The sequence below is a fragment of the Pelobates fuscus genome, chromosome 1, assembly GCF_036172605.1.
Source record: "Pelobates fuscus isolate aPelFus1 chromosome 1, aPelFus1.pri, whole genome shotgun sequence".
NCBI classification, from domain to species: Eukaryota; Metazoa; Chordata; class Amphibia; order Anura; family Pelobatidae; genus Pelobates; species Pelobates fuscus.
Window position 1 is genome coordinate 239306756 of NC_086317.1, and position 21910 is coordinate 239328665.

General features: G+C 39.3%; 1 protein-coding gene across 21 annotated transcripts in view; it reads right to left on the reverse strand.

Annotated features, from left to right (window-relative positions):
• The window catches only part of MACF1 (microtubule actin crosslinking factor 1), a 225181-nt gene that overhangs the window by 48788 nt on the left and 154483 nt on the right, over positions 1 to 21910 (reverse strand). For 17 of the 21 annotated variants that reach the window (XM_063455732.1, XM_063455698.1, XM_063455759.1 and 14 more), the window contains 5 exons: positions 5187 to 5348; positions 4663 to 4833; positions 4396 to 4562; positions 2028 to 2187; positions 1403 to 1729 (listed from right to left, as the gene is read on the reverse strand). In XM_063455732.1, coding sequence (XP_063311802.1) covers positions 1403 to 1729; positions 2028 to 2187; positions 4396 to 4562; positions 4663 to 4833; positions 5187 to 5348 — 987 coding nt within the window. The remainder of the gene's footprint in view (positions 1 to 1402; positions 1730 to 2027; positions 2188 to 4395; positions 4563 to 4662; positions 4834 to 5186; positions 5349 to 21910) is intronic. The other 4 variants (XM_063455716.1, XM_063455724.1, XM_063455681.1 and 1 more) reach the window with 1 other exon arrangement.

The window sequence follows — 21910 nt, forward strand, 5'->3', positions numbered from 1 at the left end:
CTTGGCGTTTTGTTGGTGGCAATAATTTTTGTGGCAAAATTCTAAACACTTCTGCCATGATTTCCTTTCAAACTGTGTGAGTTGCAGGCTGATCCTGGGAACTTGTGCGTTATTTACCCTGCTGCTTGCTGGTACTGGCTACAGTACAGGCACAGCGTGACTACTAATCCTGTCAGGTCAGCTTTAGCACTTAAAAAATTTAACAGATGACTTAATAACAAGATCAAAGTACTGTTTAAATATAAAATGAATCGTACAATAGCTACTGCAGAAAACAAAATCCCACAGGTACAGAGAGTCTCTGAAGTTACTTTAACGCTGGTCACATGGGAAAGCCCTGAGCCAATACTTGTCTTGGAAGGCTCAAACTTTAGACATCTGCTGTACTCTAGCAAAGGACGGCAACTGTATTATAGTAAGCTGCTTGCCCAATGGATACATCTCGTTCAACCAGAGTGGATAAAAAATTGATTAAAAATCATTTATATTGGATTTCTTTTGATAAAATGAGTTTGGAGGAAATATCCATCTAAATATAGTTTTCGATTTAAGATACATTACAGTCCAAAGGAAATTCAGCATGAAACAGGGCTTAGTAATGTCGTTTTGGGCTGTACATGGAAGCAATGGGGCTGTATGTGTAAGTTTTTTTGGTAAATGAATTCCTTTAATCCAATGTGTCTGCACATTTTCACAGCACAACTATTATAAATATACAAAGTTCAGAAAACTATGACTGTTTCATCTCATTGACATGTTTATAGTGTATAGAGTACCCTGTCACCTTTCTTTTATTCAGAATAAAAACAACTTTTGAAATGTTTCTATATTTACTGTTTTATTGCTAAAGGACAGTCCATAGCAGCCCATCCCTTCTGTGCTGGTTGGACTAATTAGGAAGACGCAAGCATTAGCCTGATCAGCAATGGATGGCTGTGATTGGCTCAGACTGTTAGCTGACCGCTTTCAGTCTATAAGAGCTCCCATTGGCGCTATCAATTGACATGGCTAGAGAGAAGTGTATAATATCTGTCCTAGCCATACTTCTAGTACAGGCCAGGCTGTTGGTGGGCAGAGAGCCTTATTTAGTGCTAAAATGCTTGAAAATAGTTTAACACTGAATCTAGGGACATAGCTCAATTCAGTGAGATGAAATGGTTATAGTGCCTACAGTGTTCTTTTAAAGATTATAAAAACCAGCAAGAATAAGTCTTTACGTTTAAAAAGCATGATTTAAACTGATTCTTACTGAATAGTGATTTAAGATGTGATTTAAAACAAATCCACCCTACTTTCCACATATGTTTGAGGTGAATTAAATGAACAAAAACTTAAAGAATAAGAAGAAACATGCAAAACACAAACATTATACAAAGAAAAGAGATGAACATAAAATATATACCAAGTGATCTGTGTGCTGCTTCTGCAACGCATTAAGCTTGTAATCCTTTACACACACTGAGCTGAGTCTGTCCTCAACCTCCGACAGCCAGTTCAAGACTTCCACCTCATCCTCCCCAAACAGCCTTGCATTGCTCAGAGCTTGCCCGAGCAGGCCACCCTTTCTGTTGCAAAGATCTTGTACCTCGCTGTACCGAGCTTGCAGGAAATCTAGCTTCTGCGCCAGCCTATCCTGCTCAGCTTCGGAGCAGAGGGCAGACAAGGAGTCCCCAAGTTTGCTTGCCTGACACACAGCAGTCTCATGGACTGTAATATCATCTTCTAGGCTCTGGAAATAGCATGCAGGATAACACGATGTGATGCAACAAAAAGAAAACAAAATTAATGAAGAACATAAATAAAACAACGAATGAAAACAGAACTTAAAAAACACAATTAATAATAAAAAAGCAAAAAAAACCCAAAAACTAACCATGAAACAACTTTAAATTAAAATAAACACAAGTTAAAAAAAAATATGAATGTGTAAAGTGGCATAAAATGGACACCGGTGAAATCTTTATTTTGCTGTATTAATAACCATCCTTCTTGTCTAATCATTGGCTAAGAGTTGCTCCACTTCCTACCTTGTGACGTCCGATCTGCTGCTGAATTTTGCTAGTCTGGGTGCCAATTGGTTCTGAATTGGCAAGTTTCTTTTCTGTGGATGAAAGCCAGTCAAAGATGGGCTCAGTGGTCTCATGAAACTGCTTTGCTAAAACCAAGATGTCATCAAGCTGTTTCTGTCTGCAAAGAGGAAAACGCAATCTTTATTAGAAAAGGTTTTGGAAATCAAAGTTCACGTTACTTTGTTACACAGCACACTTTGTAATAAAATATAACAGGCAAAACAGTGTAGAAATAGCAAAGTGATCATTATGTACAAGCTGCTTTAATAAATAAATACTTTATTAATAAATACATCTACACACACACACATATTTATATTTGTCTATTTCAAATATTCCCACGTGCAAGTAGAATTGGACAAGGAATTTTAAGCCGCGTGTGTGTAATAAAAAACAGGGCTGTTGAGTTGGTACACAAAACCTTCGACTCAGATTCCTGAATTTATGGTACCTCTGACACAGACACTTTATATTCTATACTGCATAATTATATTACAATTACTGTATTCCAATGTACATTATTTTGGGTGTCGACATATCCGACGAATAGAAGCCTAAACCTAATTTGTTGGGGTCACCTTATATGTCAGCATATACAGTACCCATTTAGAAACAGTAACGTTTCACTGACTCTAGTAACCCAATAACAGCTTCTGACTTTAGCACTGATAAAAATTGGCTAGGGAAATATGACTGAGTAGCAGCACATTTCTAGAACTAGTCAGTGGGTCAGTTTAACTCAGAAAGCCTATGTAGGAAGGTTTCTTTTGCTTGACTGCAATCAGGGAACATCTCAGACATAATTCAAGCACCTTCAATTTGATTTTGCAAACTTCTGAGAGTGGCTCTGGAAGACTTTTTGAGGCCTTGTTACATTAGTTAGCTGGAAAGGTATTCGAACTTCCACTTCAGTGATGAGAGATGTGCCCTACAACATCAGACACACAAACACAGTCTCCAACACATGCTGGGATATAGGTTATTGCGACTTGTAAAATCTTGTGAGGAATTATTCCAGTCAGGAGCTTGTCATCGGAAGAATGGATTGCAAAAACTACCAAATCCACGCAAGTCTATATTGGCCTCTGAGAACTCACTGGATAAGGTATTTAAACTGTTCTCGAAGACTAGTTGATGTGAAGTCAGGGAGGTTCTTCAGGTTTTCCCATCTGCAGACCTAAACTAGACTCCAGTGCAAGTTGACCTGTGCATCGTTTACAGAACTGAAAGTAGCCGCTCTCACTCTGGAAATACTACAAATGGAGCAGTGCAGAATTGTAGTGGCTTCAACAGGGACCATGAAACATCTCACTTCCCCTGAAAGGGTCATCAGTATGTTTGGGCTTTGCATGGACTGAATCCTTCAACCACAACCTACATCTTGCTTATTGAATATGCTAAACAAGAGGACTTTGGGTGGCCATATTATGCCAATGGAAATGTCTTTGCTTGAGTAACATAGTTCTTTCTATTACTTAGCAACTCTCAGGAGTCAAATATTTTCATATCTTTCATTACTTATGTTTTATAATTCAAGGGCTGGATTCGATTTTTTAATATATGCTACTATGCAAGCGGTCCAAAAAAAGATAATATGCTTTTTTTGTTGTCAAAAACGATTGCCACTCTGCACTTTTCTCAGAATATGGTTCAATTATGTTGACGTATTTAAATGAGATGTCTCAATTGTGCCCACTTACTGCTGCATTAAAAAGACAAAATGCTTTACAAACACATTTTATAGTAAATAAACAAACATGGACATTTCAGTTTTAATTTTGCAGGATGGCAACAGTATAACTAACTACACAATAAAAATCTACATATCAGCGCTGCACTGCTGTATAGACCAGAGTCACTTTTCCTCGACACAGCATTTCCTCGTTTATGGATGCTGGGAAGAAGATTTTTTTAATTTTTTTTTGAAAATAGAATGGAAAAATGCAGTCAATGGGCCCGAACCCCAAATCAAGGTGTTTTGTAAACATAATGGCAAGATGATCTGTTAAAAGCTGGCTAAGATGGAATTGGGTAATATGCCAGCTTGAACTCTTTCATTTAGTGACAAAAATACCCATTACACAAATCTGACTTTGACTCACATACAAAGAGTCCCTTTTCAAAACACGTTTTTCTTTAAATGAGGAAAGTTTCTTCTCAGCAGAACATATAAACAAACATGAAAAGGCGTTTGGATTGGCCAATGTTGGCAAGATCCAATTAAATGGATAATAGTATAATATAAGATAAAATTAATATTTAGGAAATCATGAAGTATGGTAGATCATAAAGTAGTCAGGACGTGCGTATGAAGTTCTTGTCATACCTAGACTGTGCCTTTTGTAGCAAAGAGAACCATCTCTGTCCAAGGAACTCCAACTGGCGATTTATTTTATCCTGATCTGCAGGTTCAGCTCCCTCAGCAATTCTCACACCTTCTGCCTGAATCATTTCCACAGTAGCTCTACGATCATCTAGAAGTCGCTGAAGAAGCTACATAGCACATAAAAGAATTTAAGTAGAACCATTTTTTTTTTACATTTAGTTTTTTTTATTAAATCTCTGTGATGTGTCATTTGTGAACACATTTTACCTTTTGTTCTTGAATCTGAGCCTTCACCACTTTGTACTCTGCAGAAGGAGGTTTTTGGTTGGCAATTAACTCCTCCGTATCAGTGAGCCAGCTCAGCAATGGTTCTAGGGCGTCCTGGAATTTCCCACAATGCAATAGTGCCTCCTGTAGTTGTGTCAGCCGCTCCGCTACCTATGTAACAAAAACATTATCATTATAACCCTTCCCTTGCAGGTGAAAAGAATGTGGGGGAAGGGGCTGGCATCATTTGCTCCTGAATCTGATTTAACAGCCAGCTAGGAAACATATTTCCAGGCTGTACGAGTCAGATGGTCTCATCTCTACTCCCACACGCCGTCTCTGTCACTAGTAAATTAAATCTAAATCCTCCCACCACATCTCTCTGCAATTTGAGGTGTCAATACTACTTCTGCTAAGGCAGGATTTTAGGCTATCGGAAAACTACAGCGATTCCACACCAGCTGTGTATCGTCTTACCCTGCAAGTATTAAGGGGCTAGCTACAAACAGAGGAGAAAACATCACCTTTTTGTTCAGCGTGTTCCATTTTGCATTCAGTTCATCAGTGTCATGTTCCAAGCAGTGAACATCACAGTTTTTGTCAGCACTCTGTATCAGACCCTGTCCGAGCCCATTCACTTGCTGCAACTTGACCTGTAGGGAATCCACCTGTTCCTTTTGAAAAGCCTGTAGAGGTACAGAAAAGGGAAACCATCAGGAATTAAATACTCAGAAAAAGATCTACTGTTTGGCAGACAGCTTTGTCTTGGCTATCGCAACGAAATAAGAAAAATGCCTCATAACACAGGCAGCACTTTGAGACAGAAAAGAGCAGAATGTCGTAATGGTTATATTTATTTATTTTTATGCAGTTGGTAGTTGTATCTGTCATTAATTTTCTTTTTAAATTAAGTTAGGTTGCAATAAATCCTCATTAAAACAAAGGATAAATGCTAATAAATTAGCAGATAACAGTAATACTCATTACTTTTATTCATTTACTTGAAGGGTTTATTTAAGTCTTTTCTGAACCCATTCTTTTATAGATGTATATTCAGCCATGGCCTTTTGACATTTAGTGGAATTATTGTCAAAATAAAGATTGAACATCTCATTTGGGGTGTAGATGAATTAATAGTGAGATCAATGGAGACAAATGTTTTTACTTACATCTTGATGTAGGCTTAAAATGTGAAGTCCCATGCTACTAGCTAGGCCTGGTGGTGAGGGGAGATTTTGAGCCCAGTCCTGATGTATACTCTTACTCAATCTATGCTCTACGTGAAAGGAAAGATGGCTGCTACAAGAATGAAATTCCTTTCCTATCCATCACCGGATAACTGATACACATATAACCCCTTAAGGACACATGACATGTGTGACATGTCATGATTCCCTTCTAGTCCAGAAGTTTGGTCCTTAAGGGGTTAAAGGTGTGTAAGAACAACTTACACATTATTCCAGTTTATTGTGTGGGTGTAGAGCCTAAAAAGCAACTGCTTTCCAATTACATTTAATCATAACAGCAACATATGCGGAGTGTCATATAAAGCATTTACACGAAAAGAAAGCAATGATCTGATAAAACATGGTCAGAAATCTCAAACTTTTTTCATTCAAATCCATATTTTTTTTCAGGAGAATATGAGGCGCTTTTAATATAAATGGTATGACTAGTCAATTGTTCTACCTCTTTTCTGAAAGGCTTTCCTACAGTAAAAAGGCTGTGTACCACTTGGTTTTGTTATTGGTTTAATGAACCCATGACACCAAAAGGTTAAATACTCTTGCAGAGCTCAAATTAATAATAATAAATGCAACAGCGAAAAGAATCATAATTTACATCATACATCATACAGAAAAAAAAAAAGACTGATCCCTTTGTACAGCAGATTTGCCAAATGTGCAGTGATTATATAAACATAATTATGCTTTGGTGAATCACCACTGGTGATAGCATTTACAGTAAAATATGCAGATCCTTAGTTCCGTGCCCTCATCTAATAGTGGAGTGCACTTAATGCAGCGCAAGGGAGTTTGTGTTAAAGCTGAATCATGCGCAATACATATCCACTCAGTCGACTCTACTGTGTCCATACTGTTGCAATGGCACATAAAGGCATCATGGAAATGAAGTTTTTTTTTATTATTATTTTAGGACAATGCCATCCAGCTTTGATAAAGCTTTGAAATAATTTCTAACAGCAAGTTGTTCTAAGAAATGGATGTGTCAATTTATGCATGCCAATGAACACAGCTTCTCCTTCTCAAGTGGTTTATCCAGTTTAGTTTTGTATTTATTTTATTGCTATCAATTCTGTATCTCTGCCAAGAATGTTCTGGCCTTCCAAAAGCAAGAATTAATTAAATACACCCCCTCTCAATTTCAAGCCCTAAGAACCAATCTAGTGGTAGTCAATGCAAACACTATCTACAAAGAAGCACTATGCAAATACCATATCCTTGGTATTCATAGAAACAACCTATGAATGGCTGGATTGTCATCCCAGGTATATTTCTGCACCTCCCTAAATGTCACAGTGATTTAAGATAAACATGATTGAAATCAATGCCTGGGTATATGCCTGGTTGACACTGGGGCCATAAAAACTCACGAAAAAACAAACAAACCAACCAACCAACCAACCTACAAAAGTCTGCCTTTTATTAAAAACAAATATCTAATTAGATGTGTTGGGGATATATATGTAAAAATTGGAATAGTATAAACTGATACTGTCAACAGCAGTCATTTATGCAAAGACAGTATATATGCTTAAGGGGACACTACAGTCACCAAAACAAGTTTAGCTTTATGAAGCAGTTTTGGTGTATAGATCATGCCCCTGCAGTCTCGTTGCTAAATTCTCTGCCATTTAGGAGTTAAATCACTCTGTTTATAAAGCCCTAGTCACACCTCCATGCATGTGACTTACACAACTTTCCTAAACACTTCCTGTAAATATTTCGCTAATGTTTATTTTAATTTTTTTTTGTCAATCTTTCTTTTATTAAGGCACATGTGAAGGGTACAGAATAAAAAAAAAGGGAAATGCATGAATATTCATAGAATAGGGTTAAGATAGCAAAAACATTGTTAGTTACATTTCCATATTATCAATGCCTCATTTTTTATTTTATTTTGTAAGTCGCTTAACGTAAACTTGTTTGAAACAGGCTAAGTTAAGATGTTATATGACGAGTGCGACCTTTCCAATATAAAAGATTACATAAGAGCACACGGGTTGAGCATTACAAACTAATGCTGGCATGCGAAAACCAAACCGAGTCAAATTAAACAGGCCCAACAGGATTATATGTAGTACTAGTAATGATTGCAGGGCAAAAATGCAGTACATTCTTTATGGTATGGACAGTCTGTCAAAAAGCTTACTATCTCATGCTATTACGGTAAATGTTATCTGCACTACTGTGTCTGAAACAAGTTATACTATGGTAGTAGGTCGCGCGTATACGATGGGGCATGTGGATACACTGTGCCTCCAGGATACTAGACAGGTTTGTGCGAACAGGGTAGGTTATCTGCTGGTTTAGGCAGCACTAAGCTAGGCAACGAGGGTAGTGACCCGCATTACTCAGGTCGTTAGAAAAAACCCCTATGAAGCTGCCGACATGCAGTACAGCTAGCAAAACTAAATAAATGATTAAGCCAAATGAAATGAAAAACGTTTGTGTCTCTATGCGGTCATACAGTTACTGAAGTGTGAGAGCGTCCCATGTCCTCCTCAGTGTCTGGGCCGGTAGCCGGGTTGTGGGCTGCTGGGACACCTCACCCGATGCCACTAGTGTGCTTTATGAGGCAGGCTTCTCCGTGGCTTTGCGTGGTGGTCTTCATGTTGTGTCTGCCCGGATCCTCCTGGTTCCCAGCTCCCCGTGCTGTGGTTGACTCTCTGCATTTCTTGGGTGTTTGTCGTCCGGGTGCCGTGTGTCTTCACCCCGAGGCCTTAGTAGGGGCCCTTGCCACATGTCCATTGACCCCATCAACGGGGTCAGGGGCCCAAGGATTTGCCGGCGCGCTGCCTTTTCCTCGGGTATATGGATGGCATGGGAGGGTTACCTCCGGGTGAGCCCCCAGCTCGGAAGAAGATTGTACGGTACTAGTATCGACGTCTTCCCCTTGTGTGGTGAGGTGTGTCGGGTGGTTGGTTTTGGATGTGCTCAGGAGTGTGTCCGGATAAGGACCTGCCTCTACTCTGTGTCGGCATATAGGGTTTGGTGAGGCCCGTGCAGGCTTCTTCCGCGGCTTCCCATTCCCGCCTGTGGAGGTGTGTGGCCTCCTCAGAGTCGCCATTGAGTGCTTTAGTCGTGGGTTGGTGTTTGTCAGGCGGATTCTGTGGTTTGCGCTGCTGCCGGCAGTTGCTGCCGCTTCGGCCTGCCGGCTCTACGTGTCTGCGGCTCACCCCGTGTGTCCCGGGGGGTTCGCTGTGGCACCGGCTTCGTTCGTGTGTGTGTGTCTGCTGCTTTGCGGCAGGTGTATTTGCACCCACCTGTTGCTCCCTGGACGCCAGCTTCATCCAGAACTTGGCGAACAGTTCGTCCAGCCTAATCTCAAGATCCGATTTCTCCGCGGGCCGGGTGCACGTGGCGGCTGCCATGATGCTTCGCTTCTCCCCGCTGCTCACAAGGAGTCTCCGCAGGGGCAATTGTGGAAAGGTTGCTGTTCCGAGCTGGACCGGGATAACCCCCGCCGGTCCTGGGGGGGGAGCAGGGCATCCGTGGGGCTGCACCTCCAGGGTCCAGGCGAGGAGAGCGGCCGCCTCTCCCCGTTCCCCGCAGGCCTCGGCTTTCCACCCTGGGCATCCGTTCTTTCGAGCTCTCAATATGGGTGTCAGGTTTGTCACCAGGTCGCCCCTGACATAGGTGGCTCATCCTGGTATCGTTATGTCTCGATTTTAAGTAGTTTTGATCGAAAAACGGCAAATACAGTGGGAGCCCAGCTTTCATGCGACTTCTCTGCTTGCGGGCTTGGCCCCGCCCCCTCGCTAATGTTTATACTTCCTTTATAGCAAATTTTGCTATATTTGTGCATGTACAAAAATGTAGCATAGAGTGCACATATTTAAGAGATCCTTCTGCACAGAAGTTTATGTTACAAGTACATAGCTCACATTGAAAGCAACAGGAGTTGATTGAAAGTTCACAGGCAGCTAGTTTCTGGACATCATGGAGATTTACATCATAATTTTTTTTTCTTACTATAGTAAACGTGCATACCAAAGGTAACCAGGTAAACTATTTCACCTGAGAGTTAAAGGGACACTCCAGATCCCTAAAGCACTTTAACTTGTTGAAAAAGCTTTGTGTGTGAAAAGTATGCCCTATTTTTACATTTTGCAAAAAGTGCAAATTTCAACAGAAACGTGCACTTTTATAATTTAAACTGGTTACACCCAGCTGATTTCCAAGTCCTGTTACTTCCTGGTTTTCCCAGAGCACCTGCCTTGCAAAGACACCTCATTGATCTGCATTGGGAAGTCTGTGATTGGACAGACAGAGAAAGTCTGGGTGGGGTTAAAAGGGGAGAACTTGCACAGGCAGCAGATAAGAGAACTGCAGGTTATGCAAGTTGTTTTTTTATATAACCCCTATGAAAAATGCATAATTAAATACATACATGTTTTTATTTGGGGTATATCTGCTAAACCGTGATTTGTATTAAAGGAACACTATAGTCACCTAAATTACTTTAGCTAAATAAAGCAGTTTTAGTGTATAGATCATTCCCCTGCAATTTCACTGCTCAATTCACTGTCATTTAGGAGTTAAATCACTTTGTTTCTGTTCATGCAGCCCTAGCCACTGCCACACCTCCCCTGGCTATGATTGACAGAGCCTGCATTGAAAAAAAACAAACCTGGTTTCACTTTCAAACAGATGTAATTTACCTTAAATAATTGTATCTCAATCTCTAAATTGAACTTTAATCACATACAGGAGGCTCTTGCAGGGTCTAGCAATATATTAATATAGCAGGGGATAAGAAAATCTTAATTAAACAGAATTTGCAATAAAGATAGCCTAAATAGGGCTCTCTTTACAGGAAGTGTTTATGGAAGGCTGTGCAAGTCACATGCAGGGAGGTGTGACTAGGGTTCATAAACAAAAGGATTTAACTCCTAAATGGCAGAGGATTGAGCAGTTAGGGTGCAGGGGCATGTTCTATACACCAAAACTGCTTAATTAAGCTAAAGTTGTTCAGGTGACTATAGTGTCCCTTTAATTTTGTATTTGGTAAAGTATCCCTTTAATGTTTGTTTTAATACACATAAAAAAATGTACAAAGTTGTTGTTTTTTTTGTTAATGGCTTGCTTAGGCGGAGAATAAAGTATTAAACACTTTCCATGAAAAAGTTAAGAAGTCATATAGAAAAAAAAAAAAAAAAAAAACATATCAAGCCAGTGCGTTTACCTTAAACCTGAAATAGTTAACCAGTAATAAAAAAGGACTCTCTATACACAGCGGGTAAAACCCCTCTGCCCAAAAAACATTTATTTTAGGCTATTCTTTCTTGTGATGTCATTACTTAATTAGCATGCTGTGCCAGTAGCCCAGTGTGCTAATTAAAGGAAAGAGGTCATTAGATTTTAACACTTTAATGCTTCTGCTGGATATTTTAACTCTGTAATCAGCAAAAGCAAAGAGTTTGAATCTTCTTACACGTTATAGTATATCTGGTGCCACTTAAACAGGGATTTGAAGTCAATACTTAAGACATTCCAGATTAAAACAGACATTTTCCCAGCACTAAGTTCAAGAACTAGGTTATGTTAAACATAAGGCAAGACAAAAAAAAAAGAAAGAACAAAAAAAGATAAAAGACGCTATATGCCCTTTACAACGCATCCTTTAACAAGCATGGGTTTGAAGGAAACATGTAGCAAAACTATTAAAGAAGGCTGATTTGCATTACATTATAGGGTGTGCTTATTTTAATAAGTACTACCTTCTAACACAAAAGTAAACACATATACCGTATAGACTTGTGCACAAGTCGAGAAATTTTAGTCCTAAACTTAAAACGCAGTTGACTTATCTACGGGTCAGTGCTAGTTTCGATAGAATTTTGTACAGCGTTCAGGAGTCGAATGCGGGGCAATGTCGACTATCGACCGCCATTCTCCTAGCTGGTCGGGAAGTCGAAATGGAAGGGGTACAAGTTTCAACGGGGTTTGCGGGCTTGCGTAGCCTACTCAGAGATCCATGCCGTTGACGGCCATGTACCGCTGCCTTTGGGAGATGAACATGTGCGTATATAAGAATGGCGGCCACCCAGGGAATGCTTGTTTGTGGTTAACAGCCAGGGGTGGTCAGTGAGGTGTTAACAAGGGGGACCGCACAGAGTCTGTTCTCTAACCAAACAGAAGGGGACCAATTCCATTCAAAAGTCGTACCCTTGACATCAACAAGTCATAGCATATTTCACAATCGTTGGTCAAAAAACTGCACTCAACTTATAGATGAGTATATACGGTAAGTCAGGCTGCTTGTGCGGTTCAAATTTATTTTACGCAATTTATATTGCAGCAAACATGATCTATTAGGGTAGGTAGGTAAAAAGTTAACTAAAGCAGTGGTGTGTCTATTTGAATTGCTGGCAGACTGAAGTATAAGCAACTTGAAGGATTAGGTCAGCACATGTAGAATGAAAAATACACAAGCATCTCTTAAGACTGGTTATACAACAATTTAGCTATCACAGTTGTGCTGTTACAGAGAATATTTTTGATTGACTGTGAATAAAACATTAATATTTTAATGAATCTCCTAGGAATGGCAATAACAATTACGTGCAATGAAAGATGCCTATTAGCAGATGATAAAAAGATCTGCAATAACACTAATGAGGTTACAAAAGTAGCTCACAGTTTAGCAATAACTAAAACTGGTGAATGATCCAATATGTAACGCATATAGCTTGAAGACAAAAAAGCTAAGAAATATAATATGGACAACACGTTGGAAGGACTAGAAGATAATCTGCTATATAACCCGGAAAATAGCCTGGAGTTATGAATTTAGACAATGGAGCGTTAACTGGTATAATGTGAGATATTAACAGCAGAAACTATATATATATCTAGTATTGCTTAATAGATTATGTGAGTGAGATTGGGGTATGTGATTATTTTTCTATATCGGGAATCGGATATAAATTGCTTAATGTGCAAAGTTTTGCGGATATAAAAATTGCACATGCCTACATCACACAAGTTGCACAGAGTACAGGATATTAGTATGCATAGCTTGGGGGAAAGATAACATTGGAGAGATACTGATGAGCATTGAAGAGGTTTTAGTAATATATGAAAAATTCAAGAAAATAAATTGCTGGCCAAAGAGGATGCTATAAGGAAGAATATGCCAAGAGCTGTTTTACTGATAGGGTAGTACATACCTGGACTTGCCCCCAATACTCTTTTTATTCTGTGCAAATCACATGAAAAGACAGGCTTGCAGCATATACTCTTTTAATCAGGCCTTACAACTCATAGGATTATTGCAAAGGTGCTCATCTTCATAAACTGTGGCCTAATCTGAAGTAAGATAACTATCAATTTGCAGTAGCTACACAAACATGGCCTTGTCGCTCTTCATGCAGTCTTTATAGATTACTATTAAGGGACTTTTGGTGTTCAGTTTATTTTCAGTTAATAAACTCACAGACCGGCAACACGCTCAACACTTTCCCTATCAAGGGAATACATTTCCTTTAGTGAGCATCCTCTCATAGACTAGACATCCTTTAGGGCCCATTTCTAGAACCGAGCCAAAAGCTATGATCCCATCCTAATTCCCATTTGCTGCACAGATGCTTTAGCCTGTTTAACCTTAAGGACACATGACATGTGTGACATATCATGATTCCCTTTTATTCCAGAAGTTTGGTCCTTAAGGGGTTAAAGCAATGTGTGCAAAGTGTCACCTAACCACATGATCTCTCCATAATTTATTATGATTCCACAGATCAAACCTCCTCCCTTCTTCTCTATACCGCATGCTGGGGATGGTACTTTCCATTTTCTCTCACCTATATAAAGGAGAAAGATGTATACCCGTAACCAAAAATGTTGCATTTCTACTACCAACAACAAGCATGCACATATTTAACTGAAGACCTATCATAACTACATAAAGCCATCGTATCAGCCTCACTTGTCAGAGTTGTAAGCAAGAGAAAGGCACTCTACTGCATATCATGTAGGAATTGCTCCACAGGCAAAACATTTTGGAAGCAAATACACACAACTATTCTGCCAATAACCAACACACATTCCCTCCATTCCTGTAGCAAACCTTTGTACCACTACAACATCTCACTCAAACACTGCCTAGCAATGTACCCAATGACTGCTGCCAAAACCCTTATCCCCCTTGCGCTTGAAACATTCAGTAGCAAGTGTAAGGTGTACAGAATATAACCATAAAATACAACAAAGTATATTCTTTATCAGCTACGCAATTGTAGACTACCATGTTTCTTTAATCTCCCATCATGCTTCAAAGAATTGTCTTAAAACGTGCTGAAATGTAGCATGTTTCCTTTTTGAAATAATCTAAAATCCAAATGGCTGGAATTCACTGAGACACATTTACTTGTAAATTTACAGTTTGGTAAATCACACACTGCATACCTCTGCCCTCAAAAAATAAATAAAAAAGCACGATTAAAGGATCACTATAGGGTCAGGAACACAAACATGTATTCCTGACCCTATAGTGTTAAAACCACCATCTAGCCCCCCTGGGCCCCTCATGCCTCCATAAATATAGCAACATCTTACTGTATTCAAGCCTGAAGCTGTAGATCTGCATGCTGTTTGGCTAAAAAAAACACAAGCAGTCTGCTGACATCATCAGAAGTGGTAACCTGATCCAATCACAATGCTTCCCCCTAGGATTGGCTGAGACTGACAAGGAGGCAGATCAGGGGCAGAACCAGCATGATTCAAACACACCAAAAACGAAATCTCTTGGGATCCGGTTAGTGTTTCCACTTTCCGGGTCTCAGATTAGAGTGCAGCGCTTAGTAAATAATATGGATAACTCACCCCAAATTGGTTAGCTTGCGGGGGTATACATGAAATATAAAAGAAAACAAGATACAAAATAATAGTGCAATATTGTATGTATATAGTGACTGATCTTAAGTGTGAGTATAATGTTACTCACATTCTTTAGAGCCTTTTTAGTTTTTAGGCTCTAAACTTCCAGGCCTCCGTGTCTTTAAGGTAGACAGCTTAACCCCTCTTTTTCCTTCCGTTCTTTTTGTCTTGCCACCATATGGATATAAGAAAAAAGAGAGACCGGATTCTGGGTGTAGTATTTTCAAGGAAAATTTCCTATAGGTAAATTGCAATGAAAGCGAAAATTGCTCACCTTATTTAGAGCCTATTTGTCCTCGGCTCTAAGTTTGTACGCCTGGTGTCAAATTGGGGTGACACTTCCCCCTTTGTACCGGACAAAATGCAGGATGCAGCAGTCAAATATAAATAATTTATTAGCTAAGGTAAAAAAGTATATATATAAAATAATCACAATGCTAGAAAATAAAAAAAGTAGTCCATATAGGTATAAGGTGCAGTAGTAGCTCCGTCCTCCTCTGCCAATGGGCAATTGGCAGAGGAGGACGGAGCTACTACTGCACCTTATACCTATATGGACTACTTTTTTTATTTTCTAGCATTGTGATTATTTTATATATATACTTTTTTACCTTAGCTAATAAATTATTTATATTTGACTGCTGCATCCTGCATTTTGTCCGGTACAAAGGGGGAAGTGTCACCCCAATTTGACACCAGGCGTACAAACTTAGAGCCGAGGACAAATAGGCTCTAAATAAGGTGAGCAATTTTCGCTTTCATTGCAATTTACCTATAGGAAATTTTCCTTGAAAATACTACACCCAGAATCCGGTCTCTCTTTTTTCTTATATCCATATGGTGGCAAGACAAAAAGAACGGAAGGAAAAAGAGGGGTTAAGCTGTCTACCTTAAAGACACGGAGGCCTGGAAGTTTAGAGCCTAAAAACTAAAAAGGCTCTAAAGAATGTGAGTAACATTATACTCACACTTAAGATCAGTCACTATATACATACAATATTGCACTATTATTTTGTATCTTGTTTTCTTTTATATTTCATGTATACCCCCGCAAGCTAACCAATTTGGGGTGAGTTATCCATATTATTTACTAAGCGCTGCACTCTAATCTGAGACCCGGAAAGTGGAAACACTAACCGGATCCCAAGAGATTTCGTTTTTGGTGTTGTTTTATGGTGGGATATTGGGAATACCCACAGAGTGTCCACAGCAGCTGAAACCTACGTTCATCACAAAATCCCTTACTAAAGCGCCATTTTCCACACCTTTTGTTGTTTACATGATTCAAACACAGCCCTGGCCAATCAGCATCTCCTCATAGAGATTAATTGAATCAATGCATCTCTATGAGGAAAGTTCAGTGTCTGCATGCAGAGGGAGGAGACACTGAATGTTTGGATGTATTTTAGGCAGCCATGACCCAGGAAGGATCTCTAACAGCCATCTGAGGAGTGGCCAGGGAAGTTATCACTAAGCTGTAATGTAAACACTGCACACTGCAGGTAATGATTCTATTCACCAGAACAAATTCAATAAGCTGTAGTTGTTCTGGTGGCTACAGTGTCCCTTTAAATGACTTGTCTGCTTATTTGTTTTTTACCACTTATTCTTTACCAAGCAACTTAGAGGATTATAAAAGATTCTAACGCATCACATCTTTTGCTCTTCTATCTCAATCAATTCCTTCACAAATATATGAATTCAATGGATTAAGCATTTGAATTCACTAGTATTGTTAGGGAAGGGTTTTAAAGTTCAGGCATTGTAAAGTCAGAGATTTGGATTAGCTTAGCGATGAGTGGAGGTGGGAGCAGAAAATCAACTAGACTAGAGTATTTCAATTAAGTGGAGGTTCTAACATGTCTATAGTGCCTAAAATAAAATAAAAATGATATGTACATGTAAGAACAGCAGCAACACAAACTGTGAAGGGTAGCACATTTCTATTTTTACACGCCGTATCTATAAAATGGTGTTTTAACTTACAGTCAGTAAAAAGAAATAAAAAATAAGCAACTAGCTATAATATTTATGAGTGTTTGGCACAAACTGAGGGCTCCTAGGTGTCTTAGGTCGGGTTCCTTCATTGATGCAATGCTAAGTTACACTTCCACATTTGTAATAACAAGTTTGTCTAAATTTGGAAGGCACTGATTGAGTCTTTCAAGTACTGCTCTAGCGATTATAGTGCATAGAGTTTTACTGTAACGTTTGTCATATTCACGCGCACCTAATGGGTAAACGCCACACCTAATAGATCCCTTCCCTGAAAAACTTTTAAAATGTATACACATACAGATGTATTCTCTGCACTGTGAATTTCAAATTCAAGGCAAAAGGAACTGGACTGAAAACATAGCTAACTTAGAGAATTTTTTCCAGTTTGGCTTTTTTTTTTTTTTTAACCCTAAATGTGAAATTCACTTTGAATTCTTACCTAGTGAATAACCCTAACGGTATTGAACCAACCAGGCTTTCAAGAGTACTGGTGTCTGTAAAAATCACAAGTGGGTTATTAACTAAATTCAAAGTGAATATCAAATTTAAGCCCAGAGTAGCCAAACTGAAAGCCTGGCTGACTGAAGAGAATTTTGACAAGTTCAGCTATTTTGACTTTACATTTTTAATTCACTTTCAATTCTTACTTTAGTTAATAACACTCTTAAACACGCAATGGCAGCTGGTGCAAGGGAGTATTTTATCTGACAAAATCTGGAAAATAATGTTTACCATTTCATAGAGATGTGTCCCAGCTAAAAACAATATGTACAACTTGCTAAAATAAGTCATATAAATTCAGAGGCGGCTTGCAGTCTGGACCAAAGCCACTAACTCAATATAAGCTGAGCAGAACACCAATTATTATCTTGACCAGAGAGCAATCTCAACACACGAGACAGATAAAATAAAGCAGCACACGGGAAATCTGCACTCATTCTGATATGTACCTGCTATATTTTAATGTATTTATTTTATTTGCTGCTGTAGCTCTTGTGGTTTTATAGAAAGTTTAATTTCTGAGATTCTATTTTTCATGAAACAATAATTCTAATACAAATTGGTATGGGTTTAATTGTGTGGAATTAGAAGAAATTAGTTTTATAGTGTAATGATTAAGATCAGTTCATACACCAGGCATGGGTGGGCAAGCTAATGACTGACGTTTCAGCTATATTTCATAGTTTAACTCATTGGTTGATACTCCGCCCAAAACCGGAATTCAATTTATGGCCAATGATTAGAAAATATATAGGTAAGGGAACAGAACTCTGGCATTTCAGTGTCTGCTAGAAAAAAAACAGAATTTCCTGGTGCAATAAAACTTCAAGGCATGTTTCATAATGTGTACATTTATATCAGATTTTCTGTAAGCCAAACATTATTTAATTAAAAGAGGGTCTGTCACAGATACAAACGATTTTGACACAACTCTACCTTTTTGAGCTGGGCAGGTATATTAAAAGGAATATTCCAAGCACTATAACCACTACAGTAAACTCTAGTGGTTATGGTACCAAGAGTGTCTTGGCCCCCTACTATGCAAGTCGTCAAATTGTTTTAAAGGGACGCTAGACATCAAAACAAATTTAGCTTAAAGGAACACTTTAATGTCAGGAACACAAACATGTATTCCTGACACTACAGTGGTAAAACATCCATTTAGGTAGCTATGCAGCGCGTGGAGATGCTGAACGCGTGTGCACCACTGACACAAGAAACACCTATAGGGGCCATCTGAGTGACTGCCATTCGAAGTGTTCCTATGCAGCAAAGCAAACACTGCCTTTTCTCTGACAAGAAAGGGAACAAGACCCCATCCTCATATTGTACTAACAAATGCATATACATGATTTGATGTACGTTATTACTTTGCACTTACCTTTGGCAAATATTAATATACAAATAATAATAAAATAAAAAAAAAATACAGAAGTGGCTTCAGTTTGGGTACATAAAATATACCACAATTCCTAGCAAGCAGTCATACAATATGAAACTCATGAAGCTAGGAACATCATTTGGGTTAAGTCCAAGGTTAGAAATGCTCTCAAAGCTAATGTAGTATGTATTTTAAAGAACCACTAAAGTCACCCAGACAACTTCATCTTATTGAAGTGGTCTAGGTACAATGGTCCTGTACTTTTAATCCTTTAAAACACTGTAGACACCTGTGGCAAAACTAGCCACGTATTGTATGCAAGACTGAGTTAGTTCGACTATTTGGGGTTCCCGAACAGAATACAGACATTGTTCAACAGTCGAACCAACCACCAAACCGTGAGACCACCCAGGGGAGTTGTGTGCCTTCAATTAACTATATTCATACCAGGAAACCGCAAGATTCTAAATGGCCGGATGGGTGGCCGCCATTCATATGACCGAACACGTGGTGGCGGCCATCTTTGCTCACGAATCTACAGCGGCGTTTGGTCATTGAGCGCATGGAACTATAATCGGACACTCGACAGCGCGAACACCGCTGAACTTACATCCTTTTCGGATGGTCGTTCCTCTTTACCTATACAGAGCGGCATTCGACTGAATGAAACGAATGAACACAAGGCACTCGGCCACCTATTACACGAACAGTTGCATACGTTAGTTTAATGGTAAAACTCCCGAAAGAAGACCGGTCAAAGCACACAATCACATGGAACTGTTTTGGGAACTGGTTGACCGGTCTAAACTTGGCACGAATGGCGTTCCTATTCTACCAAACAGATCTGAGCGGTATTTCGACAGAGTGGGCGCTCAGATCCCTGCTATTCGGTGAAGTATCTTTCATGGAGTTCTGACTAATATTTTAAGAGTTATGATTGTTTGAAATATTGTTAAATTGTCTGTACTTGGGAGATAATCTAATTAACGAATGGTCCCTACGCAATTATCTTCGAAGTACAGAAAGGGAGTCTGGGAAATGTGTCTTTGTTCCCTTTCCCCACCAAGGTCCACCAGTGGAAAACCACCAGAATGTAATTAAAGAAACCCCATTGTATGGGGAATTGTATAAAAGCCAGCTGTGGCTCAATAAAAAACAGATGTGTATCGTCCAGTTATGGGGGAATTTGGATATGATTGCCGAGCTATGCTTCTCTTGGATCTTACATAAGTCTACCAGTGGAGATATTGATGTGAATATCGCAGCTCCGCTACAGCATCCAGACCACTTCAGCTCAATGAAGTGTTCTGCGTGCAATATCCAATGGCCCTTAACTGAGCATGTAATTATTGTTTTTAGAAACTGCAATAATTACCTGCTAGGGTTGACTCCTCCTCTAGCCAGACGGCCACTAGAGGGACTACCGGGCTCGAAGGCAACTTCTGGTTGCCTAAATGACGCTGGACTTCCTCACGCTATGCACGAGGACTTCCAGCATCACCGGAATCCCCATATAAAAGCCATGAATAATACTTTCTTATGGGGAAATCTTAAGGCGAGCACGCCCATTGCCGCGCATGCGCGTTAGGTCTCCCCCTGCCAGTGAAAGAGGGCGTGGTCGGAGCAGAGTCAGAGCCGAGGGACACGGACAGAGGGGGAAGCTATAGTATCAGGAAAACGAGTTTGTTTCCCTGGCATTATAGTTTCCCTTTAAAACATTTCAGTTTTGTGAAGAAATGGCAACTCGGTTGTTTAATCAAATTGCTGATAGCAGCATTTGATTGGTGTAGCTCAGCGTTCTGCCATGCATGCATTCTCCAATCCAAGCTTCTCTATGAGAACCATTAGATTAGACAAGATCGCGGGTGACATCAGGACGTTTGTTAACATCACAGAAGGTAGTACTGAAGGCTGCAGCGCAGGAGTCCTGGTGCTGGAAAAAAGGGAAGTAATATTTATTTAGATTTATATTTACAGAGCAAATGGGGGTGGGACAGTGAGCACACTGCAAGAAGGGGGCCTATAGTCCTGAATTAACAAGTGTTATTTTCGGGGCTATGGGTTCCCTTTAATCTATACATTTTCTGGTGCTTTTGCTAGCACAACACACAGATTGACTGTAATTCTATCTGAAGGTGACTTTGTCAATCATCTGTTATACAAACGGCACTTTCACTTCAATCAGATTGAGAATATCACACAGAGTGCATTCTGTCGTGTGATTTCTTTAAATCATTAAATAATTTAAAAAAACTTGATCTAATAGATTGAAATGCTAATCATAGAAAGCTAATTAAACCAGTTCTATCATCCCACCCTCAAGCAAAATTAGTATTTCATAAAGATAAAATCTTGATGAAATACTCGCATTGACTGGGTTTGACTTTCACTGAAATTGAAACCCAGTCAAAAGATATACTAAGATACCTTAGAATTTTTCCTAAACAAGACAAAGCTTCTTTCTATGTAGGATATAGCATTCTCTCCCTGTATCCTCCATAGACTCTGTGTTGCACTCTCGCGTCTGCATGAGAGTACAATGCTTATGTCGGCTCCTGGAAGCTGATGCACCACAAGAAAGTATATGGTGGCGGCTGCAGAGGGCAGGTTCAGGTAAGTATAACCCCCTTTTTCCCCTGCACCCTCGGCCACGACACTGATAGCGATAGCAAAGCAATCACTGTCAGGGATCATTAGGTAGGTACACATGTAAGTACTGCAGGCTTTCCTGCTGATTTTAAAAATGTTTAATAAAATAAAAAAATGTTGCACATGTTAAGTAGCCAATAATAAAACTGATACTAGGTGCATGCTGAGGAAAACGCAAATGGCATAAGAGTACTGCTGTAATGGGAAAGGACTAAGAAAACAAATGACTGAATTCGGTTTATAAAAATGTTACCACAACACACACTGCTTTTATCCACCTAAATGGTGGATTTTGTACTATAGGGTCAGGAATATATGTTTGTGTTCCTGACCCTATAGTGTTCCTCCAACTATAGAACCTAAAGGTTTTCAGTTTTTTTCAGTTTGTCTGTTATTCACAGAGCCAGCTCTTCCATGCAGGGGATATTAATACACTTGGCAAGTAAATTGTGGCCGACAGAAATAGCTTTTCATAGAGAATGATAAAGTACACAATAATGTATTCAGAAACACAAATAAAGCGTCTCTCAGCATCTAATCTACACTATTACGGATACCTAGCAACACATGAAGGTGAAAAGAATTCATATTTGAG